This window comes from Sminthopsis crassicaudata, chromosome 1 (genome assembly GCF_048593235.1).
Source record: "Sminthopsis crassicaudata isolate SCR6 chromosome 1, ASM4859323v1, whole genome shotgun sequence".
Lineage (NCBI taxonomy): Eukaryota > Metazoa > Chordata > Mammalia > Dasyuromorphia > Dasyuridae > Sminthopsis > Sminthopsis crassicaudata.
In genome coordinates, this window is record NC_133617.1 from 152,199,160 (window position 1) to 152,215,638 (window position 16,479).

The window sequence follows — 16,479 nt, forward strand, 5'->3', positions numbered from 1 at the left end:
GTCATTCTTTTACTCTAAGCTTCTAAGTAAAGTAACCAAAGCAATTGAAAAATAAAATAAATTCACACTACAAATCTTTTCTAAACAGGATGAAAGCAAGCTTGGGCCATATTCAAATACAGTAGCTACACCTAATCACTGAAGCATCCCTCAGTATAGGATAAATGTGGCTATTTCCAAACTACATACCAATACATTTAAATTTTGACAAAGAATTAACCAGCATCTATGACCAGAGAGCTTAATTTCATGATGAGTGCACCACCTTTTCTCCTACAAAATAGACAATTAAAGCCTTTCATTCAGGATATTTTCCACATATACCTATTAAAAGCCTTGCTATGATTCATTGGTGGGTCAGATAACAAGTAATTTAGGTCCAAAACTACAAAGATAAAAACTTCCACAATGATTGTCAATGAGTCACTCATTATCAACTATGTGTAAAAAAAAAAAAAAAAAAAAAAAAAAAAACATTTAGGATCAAATAAAACTTTAAATGCATATAGATAAAAGCAAAAATCATATAAGGACTCATTGTTTTTAACTCAGTGGTCAAAATTAAAAAAAAACAAAAAACAAAAAACAAAACAAAACACTATTGAGTTCTCCACAATACCATTATCATAAGCATTTTTCTCAATCCAGCTTAAAGTAAAACCTCTAATACCCACTGATGGGATTCTGATTTGCTGCCCTGAGCCCAAACCCCAGAGAAATCATTAATCACTCATTGACAAGCAGGCCAACATGTTCTGTAACCATATCATCTGGTTCAGACATACCACAGAAAACAGCCAATAAGAAAGTCGCACTACTAGGATATAGTGCAGAACATTGGATTTCAATCCACAGAAAGGACTTTCCCTAATGCAGTGCCTGCACTTTCTTTGCTTGGGTGTCTTGAGTGAACTCATGCTATTTATAATATTATTAGCATACATTAATAGCCCCCTTTTATGGGTTTTTCTGTATGCATTCAGTAACCACACACACAGTTCTACCAAGGCTTTAGACTTCCTCATGTTAGGTAACTCATCCTATTACCTCAAAATTTGTATATTTTGTAAAGTAATCAGCATTATCCACATGATAAAAATCCTTGTCTTGCTTTGCTGGGCAGCTCTCTCCTTCAGGGAGCTTGGCCAGCACACTGAGTGTATAAATCTCATCAAAAAGCCTTTACTTAGGTGGAAGCTGTCTAAGCTTGAATTCTTTCAGAGACATTGCAACACATCCCCAACACCTCAATACTACCAATAATCTGATGATCTACGTAGCTAAGATTCTATGTTGCAGAATATTTGTGAACTACATAGAAAAGTAAACAAAATTTCCTTACAAGATCCTATACCTGTGAAATCACCGATAAGGATGAAAAATTTCTCAACCTTACTTCCCTTCCCTTTCCTTTCTTTCCAAGAATCTTTATTTTATTCATCTCAACAGTAAAAGCTCTGATATCACAAATAGCTTTCAAGAGAATACTATTATCTCAGATAAATATATATATACATATATATATATAAATAAAACTATGCATATGAAAATTATATATGTGTACACATATAGACATACATACAAATGTATATACACACATATAGTTATTCTTTATCCACGTTATAGGGAGCAGGGATACAGTACAGTGACCCCATGTTCTAGAAAATTTGTGTAAAAAATTTTTGGTCCTCCCTTCATACCAGAGAAGAGTTATTTCCTTTCCCTGGGAGGTGGGTAGGACATTACAGAACCTTACTGTAGAATTTGGATTTTTTTAAATGCCTGAGTTTCCAAACTTTTTCTATATAAATTACTGGCCTTCAATTGTTGTCTAAAGATTACACAAAACTGCTCCAAAATTCCCACTTAATTCCTTATGCCAAACCACAATATTATTGAAACTGTGATGGGGAAAGTAGTGATAAGGAAGGGATAGATAACTCTATATAACTTGTTTGTACATAGCGAGAGAAATAGTTATTAATAACCAACAACTTGGGGAAATCCAGAGTTCTCCCATTCTTCTAATGTCCTGATTTTAACAAGTAAAAAGTTCAGTTTCTTGAAGGACATTACTAATAATGAGATTGAATTAATTCTCTTCAATCTTACTCAGACCTGACCCAACCTTACAAGGTGTTTAATCTAAGGTAGAGAAGCTCATTGTGTTCTCAGATTTGGGTGGGGATAAAGTCTTTGATTAGCTATCTCTAAACTGGTCCAAGAATAATATCATATCACTCTCAGCCCCTTATTTTAATATAGCCCATACTGTCTTAAAGTCAGTTAAATGCTACTCATCTTCCAAAAGAACATATAACCCTGAGCCTGCCACCTTAAGAGAGATGGGCAAATAACAGTCCTTTTATTAGTAACATGCTAGTCTTATTAATAAAATGATTAAATTATCCAGAAACTATGTCTCTCAAATATTTTTAATTGCCACAAGATAACTTTTCTATTAAACTGTAAGTAATTTGAGAGGACTTATTTTTTGTTTTTTGCCTCTTTATATCCCTATGATATAGGCATGGTGCCTATCATACTGACAGTATTAATAATAATTGTTGTTCAATTGTGCTCTTTTCTTCAAAACATCTTTTGGGACTTTCTTGGCAAAAATGCCAGAGTACTTTGCCATTTCTTTCTCTAACTCACTTTACAAATTAGGAACTAAGGCAAACAGGGTTTACCCAGATTCACATGTTATTATGTGTTTAAAGGCAGATAAACTCAAAGACGTATGTTTCTCACTCCAGGCCCTATACTATATCCACTGCACCAACTAGCTGCCATCATCATCATCATTACTAGTATTTACAGTGTTTCAAGTTTTGCAAAGCACTTTACAAATGTTATCACATTTGATGTTTACAACAATAATGTGAGGTAAATGCTACTATTAATCCCATTTTACAAATGTGGAAGCAGGCTGATTGAGGCTAAATCATTTGTTTAAGGTCACAGAGCTAAGTATCAAGGAAAGATTAGAATTGCTATTTACCTGAGAAAACTGATCACTATTTTTAAAGCTACCCTTGCTTTTTTTATCTGGTTATTACTTATAAATATGACATGTTAGGCTTAATTATACTGATAAATGCTTTGATTTGACACTGAGAGTATTGCCACAATCTCTTGTTGTATTAAAGATATTATACCATATACCAAGATAAAAATCCAAATGAATACATGATATAGATATAAAGAGAGGTTGTACAATAAAATTACAACATGGAACATATTACTAATCAGATTTTTGGATAGATTATTAATTTATGAATAAACAAGAGATAGCGTATAAAGTTAGGTATAAAATGGATAGTTTTATTACATTAAATTAAAAAGGATTTTACACAAATAAAACAAATGTAGCCAAGATCAGAAGAAAAGAAAAAAATTGCGGGAGAAATTTTATAGACACTTTTTAAGATAAAGATCTTATCTAAAAATAAATAAAGAAATTTTTCAAATATATAAAACACCAATCATTCCCCAATTGATAAATGATCAAAGAATATGAACAGGCAGTTTTCCAATGAAAAAATCAAAACACTTTTTAGTTATACAAAAAATTATCTAAATCATTATTGATTAGAGAAATGCACATTAAAACAACCTTGAGAAAAATTTTATATGTACCAGTTTGCCTAAAATGATAGAAGGGTAAAAGTAACAAATATTTAAGGGAATGTGGCAAAATTGGAATACTTTATTAATTGTTGGTGGAATTATGAGCTAATCCAACCATTTTGGAGAGCAAACTAAAATTACCTCCAAATAGTTATTAAACTCCCTATGTCCCTTTAACCCAGTAATATCACTACTAAGTCTGTTTCCAAAGTTGATTAGGGCAAAGGGCAAAATGTTCTAAGATATTCATAGCAGCTCTCTTTGTGGTGGTAAAGAACTAGAAATTGAAAGGATGTCCATCAATTGGGGAATGGCTAATTAAACTCTAGTAAATTACTGTTAAGGAACATAACTGTGGCCATAAGAAATGATGAGCTCAATCATTCTTAAAAAACATGAAAAGATTTGCATGATATAATGAAGAGGAAATTAAAAGGAGCAAGAGAATACTATATGCAGTAACAGCAATATTGTTTTAAGAACAATTTTAAACAAATAAATTATTTTTGACTATTGTAATTAATTACAAATACCCAAATTAACTATAAAGGACATGAAGAAAGATATCTGCATCCAGAGAAAGAACAGATAATCAGTAAAATATATAAAACACTTATATATCTATTCATATATATACACATACATATACACATAAACCTATGTGTATCTAATTGTAGCTATTTGTATGGGAGGGGAGAGAAAAAAAGGGAAAAAAATAAATTTACATGGTAATATTGCTGTTTATTTAAAAGAAATAGCAAATTGGGCAAAATAGATTTGCAATTTCAAGTGCAATCATCTTTTTATTGTACCATATTACAGAAATGCTTGTTCTATTCCATAGCTTTTTTAAAATATATTTCAGTATATGAAAATGTCTTATTTTGAGAGGATTAAGTGCATTTCACAAACAAAACAATCAGAAAATGAAAACAAAAAATAAAAATTGGCATCTCCCCCTTCACCTTGATTCCACTATTATTTAGGTTGGATTGTTTTTAATTAACTGAATAAATGACTAACTTACCATTGCAGGTACCATTGGAAGTAGAATTGAGCAATGTATTTTGTTCACACTAAAAAGAAAACAATATGTAAGAGAAACAGTTTATTTCAAGTATTAGTTCTTACGTCTCAATCCATACCATCCTTCTCAACTTTTCAGGTTAAAAAGAAAATCAAATTTTCCTCAATCCAAAAATTATTTGCTAAGGGCTTAATATATAAAAGGTCCTGTCCTAGCACTAGCTATATACAAAGACAAAACAAATAAGCAAGTGAACAAACAAAACTGTCTCCAAGGATCTTATAATCTCCTAAGAGTTTACCAAAAACTATATAGGTTAATAGAGCTAAAGGCCATCTATTTGTTTTTATTATAACCTACTTTTCACGAGAGAATTTTAGGGTTTTCTTATCAAAAGTACTAGAGTTGTTAGCCATTTCCTTCTCCAGATCATTTTATAGATGAGAAAACTTTGGGTCACACAGCTAGTAAGTGTCTGGGGTCAGATTTGAATTCAGGAAGAAAAATCTTCCTGATTCCAAAGTCAGTGATCTATCCATGTGTTTCCTAGAAAAAAATATAGTTTAAGTAAGAGAACTGAATAGAATTGAAAGTCAAACTCAGGTATTATAATTCCAAGTTCAGTATGCCTGCCACTTCTTTCTGAAATTCTATTATATCAGACTTTGAATTCCAAGGAGAGAGTTGTGTTCCAAGTCACAGAAACATTGTCATTTATATTAAACCAAGGAATCAATCTGGGGTACATAGATCCTTTGAGGATCTGTGAATAGATCTCAAGGAGCCTATGAATTTGGATGGGGAAAAATTCACTTATGTCTACATAAATTTAGTACTTCCTTCTTTTATAAATATAGGCAATAAATATTATTCTTAAGAGGGTCAAGGACTTCACCAGACTAGCAAAGGGATTCATGACACACACACAAAAATACTATTAAGAATCACTGCCAGTGACTGAACCATAATTTACCTATTTCAATGATCAATATCAATGGAAATGAATGCTCGGTTAATATCAGGACAAAAGCTTAATGCTAATCTGTGGAACTTTATACCAAGGTGGTGTTTCTCTCTTGTGGAAATTCTGTAGTGTGAAAATCTGGGTCAGGATTCTGTATTAGAACATATTCCCCAATGCCAATTAGTTTACCTGGGGTTAACAATAGAAGCTTTTGCCTGCCAATAGATACTGTCTCTAATGAGAAACATTTTTAGTTTGAGTGTTTATACCTCCAAAATCAGCAAACAATACAAATACGAGCTTCATTTATTGGTTTTTTTTTTCATAAAGAAAGTGATTGACAATATGTTAATAATGAAAATTAAACTAAAAAGAGTTTGTGCTTTTTGGTGAACTGGTTGTTAAATAGTTACCATCAAAATTATGGTCAGAGGGCACAATGAAAGGATCATGATGAAATTATACAAAACAAATATAAAAGATTAAGGAATTTTAGCACTCATGGATATGAAAAAAGAACAGTTGTGGGTAATAAAAGCAAGACGCATCCATAGCCCCTGTCCTCTTGGAATTTTTAATCTACTTGGGAGATAAAACATATACAAAGTAAAATCAATTAACAATAAAAAAATGATATATGTTCAGTGTCATATGAGTGGTATTCTAAATAATCAGAAAAAGGATAAATTATTATAGGCTAATTTGTTCAGGGAACTTTTCACTGTTAGGATATATGAGAAAGATCTTAAGGATTCAATTATTATAAGTGAAAAGAAAGATGATTAATTCAAACTAAAATGAAAATTCAGTTAGATTATTTGTGACTTGATAAGGGAAGCCAAATTTGTCTGTATCATAATAATCAAAGAATTTACTTCTCTCACACATTTTTCCTTGTCTTGTAGATCTTGGATATGTTGCCTACTAGATGGAGAGCTATTTCAACACAGGGATGATTTGCTCCTCTTTCATTGGACAAAAAATTCATGAAACCACAAGATTAGGTGGGATTTCAGCAACTATCTAGTACAAGCAATACCCAAAGAGAAATCCCCACTATGATATACTTTGGTTTCCTCTCAAATGATAGGATAAGACTAGTCAGGTTTTCTGAGCTACATATTCTCTCCCTCTTCTATTTCCCCTCTTCCTTTCCCTCTCTACCCTAGGATATGGTCATTCTGAGCTTTTCTTGAAAGGTTCCATTGAAGGAAGACTCTTGAGCCTTTCAAGAAAGCCTATTCCACTTATTGAATGATTCTAATTGGAAGAATTTTCCTTACAAGACCAGTATTGCCTCTCTTAAAACTTTTGTTTCTAATTCTATCTTCTGAATAGATGACTATCTTTCAGCCCAGTAAATATTTAAAGATAGTTGTGATGTCCCCTGAATAATTTCTTTTTATCAATAAATCGACAAGCTTTTATTAAGTATCTACTATATTTCAGGCAAGGTACTAGTAACTGGGCTATAAATTATAAATACAAAGTAAAGTATTTCTTTTTGAGGAACTTAGATCCTATCTCCCCAAAGTACTTTGTACAGGTTCTTAAATATAATAGTCACTCAATAAATTATTTGCTAACTTATTGAATAAATGAATAAAAGTAAGAAAGCAAGGGATAATAACATTTCAGTTTTTATTGGAGGTTTGTCTATCTACTTTTTAATTTTGTTATAGTTACAGATTTTTTATTTGAATTTCTATTGATGGAATAGCATTCCTACCTTGTTGATATCATCAAGTGGCTGGTTATTGGCATTATTTTTCTGAATTGTATTCATTAAATCAGCATGAAACTTCTTGGCATTCAGGAAAACAAGTGGATTGTTTATTGAGATAATTTTCACCTGTTGTAAGTTTTCCTTTTGGGAAAAAAAAAGGGCAAAGATTTAGAGTCACTCATTTGATTACTTAAGATGTTTTTTCTTTTTCTTTTGACAAAGCTGGATGGTATTGATAATTAATCCTTAAGATAAAAAATTACAAAGTTATGGCAGAAATCTTCTGAGCCATTTGATTTTTCTTCAAAGTTTCCTGTATGAGACATGATGTATGAGACATGTATGTACCTAAATTAAGACATGTTTCAAAAAAGAGGTCTTTAGTATCTAGGATGCAAGTTAGCATTCTTTTGGAAGTGAAAAAATCATGTTGAATAATTCTGTTTTTAAGGCTTGAGTGAGAGCTAAGAAATAGAAACAGGATACCAACAATCTTCCCCCTATTCCAAAATATGTTGTCACCTATTTCACTTATTTGGATTCCATCTTTTAAAAAGAAACTGAATATTAAACCTCCTCAGTCATTCATACCTTTGAGTTAATTACCTTCATCAGAAAATCAGTGTTCATTCCTTGTACCTAAGAGCTTTCACAATTAGGGAATGAGAAATTATGATTAGTGGAAGCTAGCACAGGATAAAGCAGGACATTATCTTGCCAGACTTTGGACAGACAGGAAGCAGGATGAAGACATATTGTGCTTAGAATTCAGAAAGGGAGAGTTGTGAGGAATAGGAAACTGGCATGTAAATAAGGAAGATGGATGATATTTCAATTTTGTCTGGGGTCTGGGGAGTAGTACCTTGGGACCTGCCATTGAAAAGGAGTACCAAAGCTGCTCTTGAAATAAGCAATTGACAGCTATTTATCCAGGACATGGTGTTATTGCCCAGTCATTTTTTCAGTTGTCTCTTTCTTCTTGACCTCATTTGGGGTTTTCTTGACAAACATATTGGAGTGGTTTTCCATTTCCTTCCCCAGATCATTTTACATATGAGGAAACTGAAGCAAACAGAATTAAGTGATTTGCCCAGGATCACACACAAGCCTGATTTGAACTCAGGATGATGAATCTTCCTGAGTGGGCCTATCTACTTTGCCATCTAACTGCCCTATTTAAAAGGGCATGAAGAAAAGGCAATTTGAATAAAATTGTAAATACTTGAAAAAATTGTAAATTTGAGTAAAATTGGAAATTGCTTAAGAAAAACTTTAATAGCCTCCTAGTACCTAAATGCTACCTCAAAACAGACTATGCAATGGATACATGGAGATGCAGATGTGCAAACATAATGACTGAAAAAAAATGATTTCAAATCATGGAAAAACTAGTAAGGTCATTGCTTATCAGTTAAATTCTCCAGGACTCTTACTTCATTAGTAAAACAAGAGAGCAGTACTAGGAAACACCTGGAGTCTCTTCCAATTCTGTATCTCTGGTTCAAATTGTAAAAGAGTCTGCTTAAACTTCAGTAAATCATTAGATTGTCTCTGTATAACAGGTCAAGACCAAGCTTTAAGTTACAAAAATAACTTCAACTTAAGTTAAGTCACAAGCAGACCACAAGAGAATAAGCCCCTTGACATGCCACATTTAATCATCATTAAGTCCTAAACTCTCCAAAATTATTCTAAATCATCCATTATTGAGACCATATGAGGATGCTAACCTGTTGTTTTAGGTTGAATCTATGAGAATAATGTCACAAGCTTTCTTTAAAACATATCTTAAAGCTATTCTGGAAAAGGAAGAATCATTATGGTGTGGTTTTAACTGGTGGGAACATATTTTCTAAGTTTGGAAAGGCTATATTTAAGGGGTGTTTGCCTCTACTCAATTCAGTTCAAAACCATTTATTAAGTGCAAGGCCCTGGGTATACATAGGCAAAAATTAAAGCAGTAATCTACTGGCACATACATTAACAGCAAATATATAGTTATCCCTTCCACATCATGACTTTTCCCATTGGGGTTTCAATATATCATAAGTTAGCATCTGCAATTAAATGGGAATTGGGGTGGAGTGGGCGGGGGGGGGGGGAGTTTCATAGCTGCAAAGGCCAGCAGATAACACAAAAAAGTTCAGAAACTCAAAAATGCATAAAATATATGTAAAAGTATTGCATAATATCAACAAATTTTATCTTTTAATGCCATAATAATTCAGACTTCTTTTCTGGTATGAAGGCAGGGCCAAAACAGTTTATGTGGATGGCTTTTCCAGACCATGGGGAACACACTATCCCCAATCCCTGCAATGTGGAAAAGACACAAAATAACAGAGCTTGTGGTGGATGAAATGCCAACCATTTGGAGGATCAAAAAAGACCTCATATAGAAGATAATGAGTTTTGACTGAAGGTAATGATTCCAAAAGGCAGAAATAAGGATGAAGAAAAATCCTCGGAGAGTCCAAGAGTAATCATGCATACCAATAGAAGGGCCCCAAAAGAGTGAGGGTTGCCTGTTTCCATACCTTTACACTCAGGTTAGAATATCTCTTTCTGACTCAGAAAAGTTCCTTTTCCCAACTGTCAACAAAAAATTAGCTTTAACATGCTTCTGTCCCATGGAAATCAATTATGAGTCGTATGCCATTCCAACAAAGGACATGATTCTGCAAAGGTCAAATACAAGAGTCTTGTGCTCTAGGCTAACAAAAACAGGATCTCTATCATTGTACCTGCTATACTGGCATGAGGAAAAATCTGCAAAAATGATTCAAAGGGGATGGCATTTTCTACATAGGAAAAAGCAAATAGGACAGTTTGATAAGAGTTTGTGAGAGAGAATAGAATTTTCTTCCTATTCTTCTCTCTCACAAACTCTTATCTAATGGCCCCCTGCCTCTGGGGGCTGGCCACAATATTAAGCTTGGCTCAAATTACTGCTCTGCTTAGCCCACTGTGGCTCAGAACTCTCAAGTTGACAATCTGCCAGCCTCAGTCTTCCTATCTGTAGGTGTTACTAGCAATGTGCTACTACAGGTACCTTGATATCATTTTCTTAGAGGCAAACTAGATGAATTTGGAAGTGCTTGCTAACAGATGTGTATGTCATTCTACATGAAAAATCTTTTTAAGATCTGGACATATGGACATTATCCATTAAGGAAAGAGTTTTCAAAATGTGTCTGGGTATCCTTTGGTTCCCTGATACCTTTTTAAGAAATCCATGAGGCCAAAAAAAATTTTCAGAATAAGTAAAGAAAATAAATGTTTATATAGTGCCTATTATGTGTCAGACACTGAAGAACTATACAAATATATTCTCATCTTATCCCTACAACAATACTGAAAGGTTGGTGATGCTATTATCCCTATTTTATAGTCAAGGAAATTGAAGCATAAGTAAAATGACTTGACCAGGGTCACATATCTCTTAGTATCTAAAATCATATTTGGACCCAGCACTTTATGTATCTACTGTGTCACTAGCTGCCTCATATGCCTAAGATATTCAAATTTCTAATATTATCAATGTAAATAAATATAATGTACATAACAAAAATCCTTTGGAGGAGGTGGGGTTCCTCGTGCCATAATTTCTAAGAGAACAAAAAGTTTGAGATTCATAGCACGGAGGATTTGTGATCTGTGGTTCTTCATCATCCCCATTTCTGATGACAAATATTAACTTTCTTGGGATCATGAAGAAAAAAGCAACTGTATTAAGTAGCTTCTTAAAACACCTATTTTGTAACTGTAAAATAGGATTAATATGTCTGCCTATGCCTGAATCACAGGCTTGTGATGAGCTTTGAATGAGAGAATGAACATGAAAGATCTAGGATGCTTTCCAGAGTTATAGTCAATTGTTGTATTGTTGGTGTTACTGCTTTTATTTTATCAGTCTGAACTTGCTTATTTGGGAATAATCAGAGTCTTTATGTTTTGCTAATAGAAAAAACCTAATGGGGTATGAGGGAAAAGCTGTTTGTCTTTTATATTCTGACAGAATCCCTGATTCTCTTCCTGTTCAATAATTAGTATAGTGCCTGGAACACAGCAAGTGTTTAATAAATGATCTTTGACTGAATGATTTACTGACTTGCACATATTATGCCAAAAGTATAGTAATCATCTTATGGACAGTGATTTTTTTTCTTTTTTTTAATTACAGCTTTTTATTTACAAGATATATGGATGGGTAATTTTTCAGCAAGGACAATTGCAAAACCTTTTGTTCCAATTTTTCCCCTCCTTCCCCCAACCCCTCCCCCAGATGGCAGTAGACCAATACATGTTAAATATGCTAAAGTATATGTTAAATACAATATATGTATACATGGACAATGATTTCTAAACTGAGAATGGTGCTTGTCCCAAATGCCTCATTTCATGGTAAGGGTAAGAATGTCAAAGCTGGCCCTCAGGTTTATACCTGCAGTGAGGAGAGCTTCAGGGTAAAAAGGTGGTTAATCTAGGGCATTTCATGAGGTACTAAATTCAGATTGGAAAAACAAAAGAAAGAAAAGAACAGTATAGAAAATTAAAGAAAAGTAGCATCATTGGCAAATCAGAGACTGACCAATCACCAAAGGCTCAGCGCTCAAAAAGTGGTTCTAAGAAATGGACAGACATTTTCATTCTATTCCCCTACTCAAAAAACTCCAGTAACTCCATATTGTCTTTATGATTGAAAATAAATTTTTGTGTGTGTGACATTTTAAATTTTTCATGACTTGAATTTTATTGATCTTTCCAGACTTTTCTATACATTACTCCCCTGTGGTCCAGGCAAATTGACTTTCTTTCTATTTGTCTCACACATCTTCCATCCCCCTGTATTTGCATTAGCTGTCTCATATGCCTGGAATGCACTTACTCCTTACCTCTGCTTCTCAGAATCCCTAGTTAATTCAAAGCTCAGATCAAATACCATCTCCTGCATGAAAACTTTCCTATTTCCTTACCCAGTGCTATTGTCTCCCTGCTATGAAATAACCTTAAATTTGTTTTATGTTTTGTGTACACTTATATGTGTATCTGAATCTCTTCAGATATAGTTTAAAGTCCTTGGCAATAGGACAGCTTCATTTTTGTATCTCCAATGTCTAGCAAATAATAAATGCTCAATAAATGCTTATTGATAGATGACTACTCAGAAATTATTGGGACTCCTTGAGTTTAATCATCCTTTTTCAAAAGTACAAGACTCCTTTGGAAGATTCTTAAGGCTTACTACTTCCAACTAATTTGGAAATAACCTAAGAATAGTTTTTCAGGCAAGAGGCCAGTTCTTTCAGTTCAGCTGGGAACTAGAAATATAGAGACAAATAAATCCAGAAGATAACAAGGAAAAAAATTAACCAAATATTTACAGAACAGGTTCAAAATTAGGTCAGTTCAAAAAATTGGGAAAAATCCAAATTAACCTTGCCTAACCTACGTTGGTTTACTTAACCTTATGAACAAAAAAAATGAAAAATAAAAACTTGGATTTAAGAGACATCTATAAGTGGGCAAGATTGAAGATGTATGGTCTATTTTTCTTAGAAGAGATGCTGAACCTGTCAAAAGTCAATCGCATGAGAGAGGTCCAAATAACACTATGGCATTGTGATGAAAGTGTTTCATGATTTAAAAGTCCCAGGTTCAATTCTTACCTCAGAAACTTACTAGCTATATGACCTAATAAAATTAATTTACCTACTCTGATCCTCAGCTTTTTTATCTACAAAATTGGGACAACAATAGCATTGACCTCCCAGAATTATTGTGAGACTCAAATGAGATAATGCATGGAAAGCACTTTGCAGACTTTAAAAAACTATATAAATAGTAGGGACCATCATTATCATCACTACTACAATTATCTCCTTCACTTAGTAAAAATACTTGGTAAACACAAGGGCCCTTTGAGGTTTCTATCCACCTGTTTCCAATCTTCTCCTTTCTTTCTCCAAACCATCTTCCTTCCTCCATTTTAGATCAGGTTTAGAGATCTGGTTGGAGAATTTGAAGCCACTTGGCAATGAAAAGAAATACTCATATTGATTCTGAACATGCATTCCCTGTGAACAGTAGCTCTGCTATTCTCCAATATGGTTTTATTTAATGATGCTTGGATTGATCACCAAATAAAAGGATAAAAGGAGGTCTTTTTTTGTTCAACTCATTGGTTATGCTAAAAGTATATACAAACTGCACATATGGTGATCAGATGTAAAATGCTGCCACTTCACAAACAAATAACAATGGTGAAAATGTTTTTAAAAATAATTTATTAGCTTCTTACAAACTCCTATAATTCTAATAAAACTACTAAGACCTAACACAAAATACAAAGCAATTGTGGAACAAAAATTAGAAAGCTAAACTTACCCCCTCGACTTCTGTCTTTTCTTTATATTCTAATTCATTCAAATTTGTTAGATTCAGGGTCTTGGCTCTGAAAGTATAACAAATAAAAAGAAAATTAAAAGTCAAAGTTTAAAAAGTATTGGTTTACTTTTTTCTGAATATTCATGTGTCTATGAATATATTAGAACAAAATGTTTAACCATTGACTTGTAAGATTTTTTAAAATGGAAAGTAATTAAAATTACTTGTGTTTTATTTCATTGAAAACTATTAATAGAGAGGATGAAAAATTCCTAGGTGGCTGACATTCAAGCCTTTCATCATCAATGATAAATTATATTGATATTAAATTACCAATTGGTCTAACTGAGCTTATCTTTTCTTTTTGGTGAAATTGCGATTTTAAGATTTTTTAAAAAGTTATTCATATATTGGGACATTAAATCCTGGAATTCTGAGGAAGCAAAATCTGTTTTGAGTCTAAAGAGGGGTTTATCCTAGTTTCTTGGCTTAAAACATTGATTCATAAGTAGTACCACTTGTTTTTTTCAGTTGTGTCCAAATCTTCACCATCCCATTTGGGATTTTCTTTGCAAAGCTACTGAAGTAGTTTTGCTATGCAAAGCTCTTTTAAAGATGAGAATGAGATAAATAGGGTTAAGTGACTTTCCCAGGTTCAAACAATTAACAAATGGTTGAGACCAGATCTTAACCAGGAAGATACTTTCTCTCTGACTACTGTGTCACCTATCTGCCCTAAAATGAAACTTGATCACTAAATACTTAGTCTTTTTTTAGATTCAACCAGGATCAAACCCAACAAGGAAAAATGAGATTAAAGAATGATAATTTAATATTTAATATTAATATTAAGGCAATGACTTATGATAATAACTTATTTTTATAGTCATAAAATATTTCACCCTATTAATTAGGTAGGTCAGACATTATGAGTTCCTTTTTTATAGATGGAGGAACTAAACTTCATAAGTTGCAAGTGATTTGTTCAAAATCATGTAGTTAATCAGTAGTAGATATGAGAAATCAACCCATGTTTTCTAACTTTGGTGTTGTCAACCACAGTCCTACAATGGAAAGAGTCTCTTATATGAGGATCAATAATTATTACTGCTTGCTTCTACTAATCTCCAAATTTTCACAATACCATGGCAAGCAAAGTAAGAAAGATTTACACCAGAGATGAGGCATTAAGATATCAAGTTAAGAAAGATAAGATCATTTAGGAAAATTGACAGGATAACAACAACAATAATAATAATAATAATAATAATAATAATAAATCATAATGATATCACCTTATATTTTTTTTGTTCTTATTCATAATTTTTAAATCCTTTCATGTATGCTATTAGATCATTCTAGAGATGAAGTTGAAGAGTACAAGACAAAGCAAGAGAAGGGAAGATCACAATACTGACAGGATGGGGGAGGATAAGGAGCATCAGGGTTATAGAACTGGGAAGGGACTTTAAATGTCATTAAGTCCAACCCATCTACCCCTCATTTTACAGATAAAGAAACTACCTCAGAGAGATGAATAAGGGTCCCACAACTACTGTCTAAAGTCAAATTTGAACTTGCGTTTCCCTGATCCAAATTCTAACATTGCATTCATTATATTCTATTGCTTCATTATGAGGAATGGGAGAAAAGATGGCCTCTGAGAGAAAGTAAAAGAACCTTCAGGAAGGAGACTATCACAGAAAGAAGTGTGAGAGAGAAACTTAAGAGGTAGAATGAGTCAGAGAGGGAAGTGAAAAGAGAGACTATTCATAAGGTAAAATGTTCGCAAAGAACAAATTTTAAAAAGGCATCTGGTGGTATCCTTAGAAAACTGTATGATGAATTAGGAAAAGAACTGGTTTGGTAGTTAAGAGGCCTGAATTCCACCTGGGTCACCTCAGGCAAGGCACTGATTTCTTGAAATATTTCTGTTTTCTCTTCTGTAAAATGAGAGAACTGGAAAAGAAGATCTCTAAGATTCTTACTAGCCCTAAAGAGCTGTAATTCTACAAAAGTATCTGCGGGGTTTAGATTCCATCTGGTTTTTAAGCATGCAGGGTTCAGATGATAAGCAAACTTTGCCAGGAAATTACACAATTTACCATTAAATATTGACCTATGATCTATGTGTCATTGACATTTGATGATAATGACCCAAAATTGCACATTCTGAAATGACTTTAGAATCCAAAAAATGCAGTTGTTTTGCTCTTTTACTGACATTCACATCCTTTCACATATTCCATTTGATACAAGTAATAAGACATTCCTCATACTATAGTTCAGAACCAGAGTTTTATTTCATATGTAAGCAGGGACATTTTCTATCTTCCCATACTTTATTGTGCATGTGTATGTCTATATACACACACACACACACAAGGAAAGTACATGAATACTAATTGTGTGTGTATGTATAAATACCTATATACATATATAAAGTATATAAACATATAATATACAATGGATATATATGCATATATGTATAGGTATAAACACACAAGAATGTACAAGAAGGTGGAAAGAACCCCTAACTACATATGAAATAGAACTCTGTTCCCCAATTACAGGATAAGCTGAACTATCTACCTATCTGCCTATCTATCTAGCAATTTACCTACTTATCTATCTACCTATTTATCCATCATCTATCTATTTTTCAATCTATCAGCATACCTATCTACATATTTATCTAAAGACAGAGACAAATACACAAAAAAGATATTTAAAGAGACACAT

General features: G+C 32.9%; 1 protein-coding gene across 3 annotated transcripts in view; it reads right to left on the reverse strand.

The window, feature by feature from the left end:
- SLC26A7 (solute carrier family 26 member 7) overlaps window positions 1-16,479 on the reverse strand; it is a 273,392-nt gene that overhangs the window by 20,797 nt on the left and 236,116 nt on the right. For all 3 annotated transcript variants that reach the window (XM_074269726.1, XM_074269721.1, XM_074269713.1), the window contains 3 exons: window positions 13,738-13,804; window positions 7,354-7,491; window positions 4,661-4,709 (listed from right to left, as the gene is read on the reverse strand). In XM_074269726.1, the coding sequence (XP_074125827.1) occupies window positions 4,661-4,709; window positions 7,354-7,491; window positions 13,738-13,804 (254 nt within the window). The remainder of the gene's footprint in view (window positions 1-4,660; window positions 4,710-7,353; window positions 7,492-13,737; window positions 13,805-16,479) is intronic.